This window comes from Humulus lupulus, chromosome 8 (assembly GCF_963169125.1).
Source record: "Humulus lupulus chromosome 8, drHumLupu1.1, whole genome shotgun sequence".
Taxonomy (NCBI): domain Eukaryota; kingdom Viridiplantae; phylum Streptophyta; class Magnoliopsida; order Rosales; family Cannabaceae; genus Humulus; species Humulus lupulus.
The window spans coordinates 119,080,184-119,081,828 of NC_084800.1; the positions used below are offsets into that span (position 1 = coordinate 119,080,184).

Below are 1,645 nucleotides of genomic sequence, written 5' to 3' on the forward strand. Positions count from 1 at the left end.
CAAACACTTAGTAGGCAAAGACTAATCCAATAGTGGAAAAGTATGTTGTAGTAATTCAATCTTCCCAAAATTTGAAATTATTACTAATATAACAACATAAGCACTTAATCTAATCCAATGATCACAATATATAAATATTTCATCCACCAAAAACCATATAATCCAAAATACCCCAAATCATATTCTTCGATACTCAAAACCCAATAATCAAAGAATCAAGAAAAGCTACTTACTTGTGATTGACTATAGAAAGTCTTTGAAAGCTTGATTGTGTCAATGAAGCACCTTGAAACTAGTTGATTAATCTCAATTGTCAAATTTAAAATTTATGGGACTTCAGGTTTTGAAAGGGAATTTTTGTAGAAAATGAGGATTTTGATGAGAATAGGTGAAGATTTGTGAAAAAAAATTGAAAAATGATGATGAGAATTTAATGATTTTAGGGAATAATTTGAGTGAAAATGAGAGAGAAATGATGAAATTATGTGTAAAAATGAGAGTGTTTTTTCCGGTTTTGGGTCTTTGGTTGTGTGGGAAGTGGATAAAAAATGAAATGAAGTTCTTAATTTTTTTTTTGTTGCTAAAATCGTATAGTGGCCACAGCTCGGGCTTATTGGTGGTTGCGACCACTATGCTCTGTTCTCCAGGCCGCGGCCTGGAATAGGGCTGGGCGCAGCCACAGGCCATTTGGCCCAAAAAAAATAATATTTTTTTATATATTTTTTTAGGAGGAATAAAAATGTCCAAAGAAAATTAAATTAAAACTAAGTTCAAAAAGAAAAACAATTAAACAAAAATGTCTTAAAAATAAAATATATAAAATTTAGCTAAGTTTAACGTCGCTAGCTTGACGTAAATCCTTTTCGTACCTCATCAACATATTCTGGATCGAAGAGGTGAATCACAGTAACTTGTTCCTCCTCGAAAGACTCATAATAAGGCTTCAATCTTTGGCCATTTACCTTGAGTATTTTTCCCGTTGATGGACTTGAAATTTCTACCACTCCATGAGGATAGTGATGTATCACTATGAATGGTCCAACCCATCAGGACTTCAACTTACCCGGAAATAGTTTGAGACGAGAATGATACAAGAATACTTTCTGTCCCACATCAAATGTTTTCTGAACAATTCTATTTCGATCATGAAAGGCTTTCGTCTTTTCTTTGTAAATCTTAGAACTTTCATAAGCATCATTATGAATTTCCTCCAGCTCTTGTAATTTCAGCATTCTTTGCTGGCCTGCATTGTCCATCTCCATGTTACACTTTTTCACAGCCCACCAAGCTTTATGCTCCAATTCAACCGGTAAATGACAAGGATTTCCATACACCAACCGATACGGTGATATACCAAGAGGTGTCTTATAAGCCGTGCGATACGCCCATAGAGCATCATCTAATCTTATAATCCAATCCTTTCTATTTGGATTTACCATCTTTTCAAGAATAGACTTGACTTCTCTATTCGATACCTCAGCTTGGCCATTTGCTTGTGGACGGTGGGCAGTGGTTACTTTATGAGTCACTTGATAGCGCCGAAATAAAGCTTCAATTGTTTTATTGCAGAAGTGAGTACCTCAATCACTAATTATTTCCCTTGTAATACCAAATCTCACAAAAATATTCGATCGAATGAAATCAA

At 34.5% G+C, this 1,645-nt stretch overlaps 1 protein-coding gene across 1 annotated transcript; it reads right to left on the reverse strand.

Moving 5' to 3' along the window:
- Positions 1 to 758: 758 nt before the first annotated feature.
- On the reverse strand, positions 759 to 1,439 carry LOC133795992 (uncharacterized). The gene is made up of 3 exons (XM_062233475.1): positions 1,064 to 1,439; positions 870 to 997; positions 759 to 764 (listed from the first exon to the last, which is right to left on the reverse strand). Exons 1-3 carry the CDS (start codon positions 1,437 to 1,439, stop codon positions 759 to 761), a joined length of 510 nt encoding a protein of 169 aa, XP_062089459.1.
- Between the last annotated feature and the right edge of the window lie 206 nt (positions 1,440 to 1,645).

Excerpts from the sequence above, each read along its gene's own strand:
- LOC133795992 (XM_062233475.1), bottom strand. The coding sequence starts at position 1,439 with ATGGTAAATCCAAATAGAAAGGATTGGATTATAAGATTAGATGATGCT. Across the intron at positions 998-1,063 it reads TCGTCTCAAACTATTTCCGG|AAATTTCAAGTCCATCAACG; the intron begins GTAAGTTGAAGT and ends ATGGAGTGGTAG.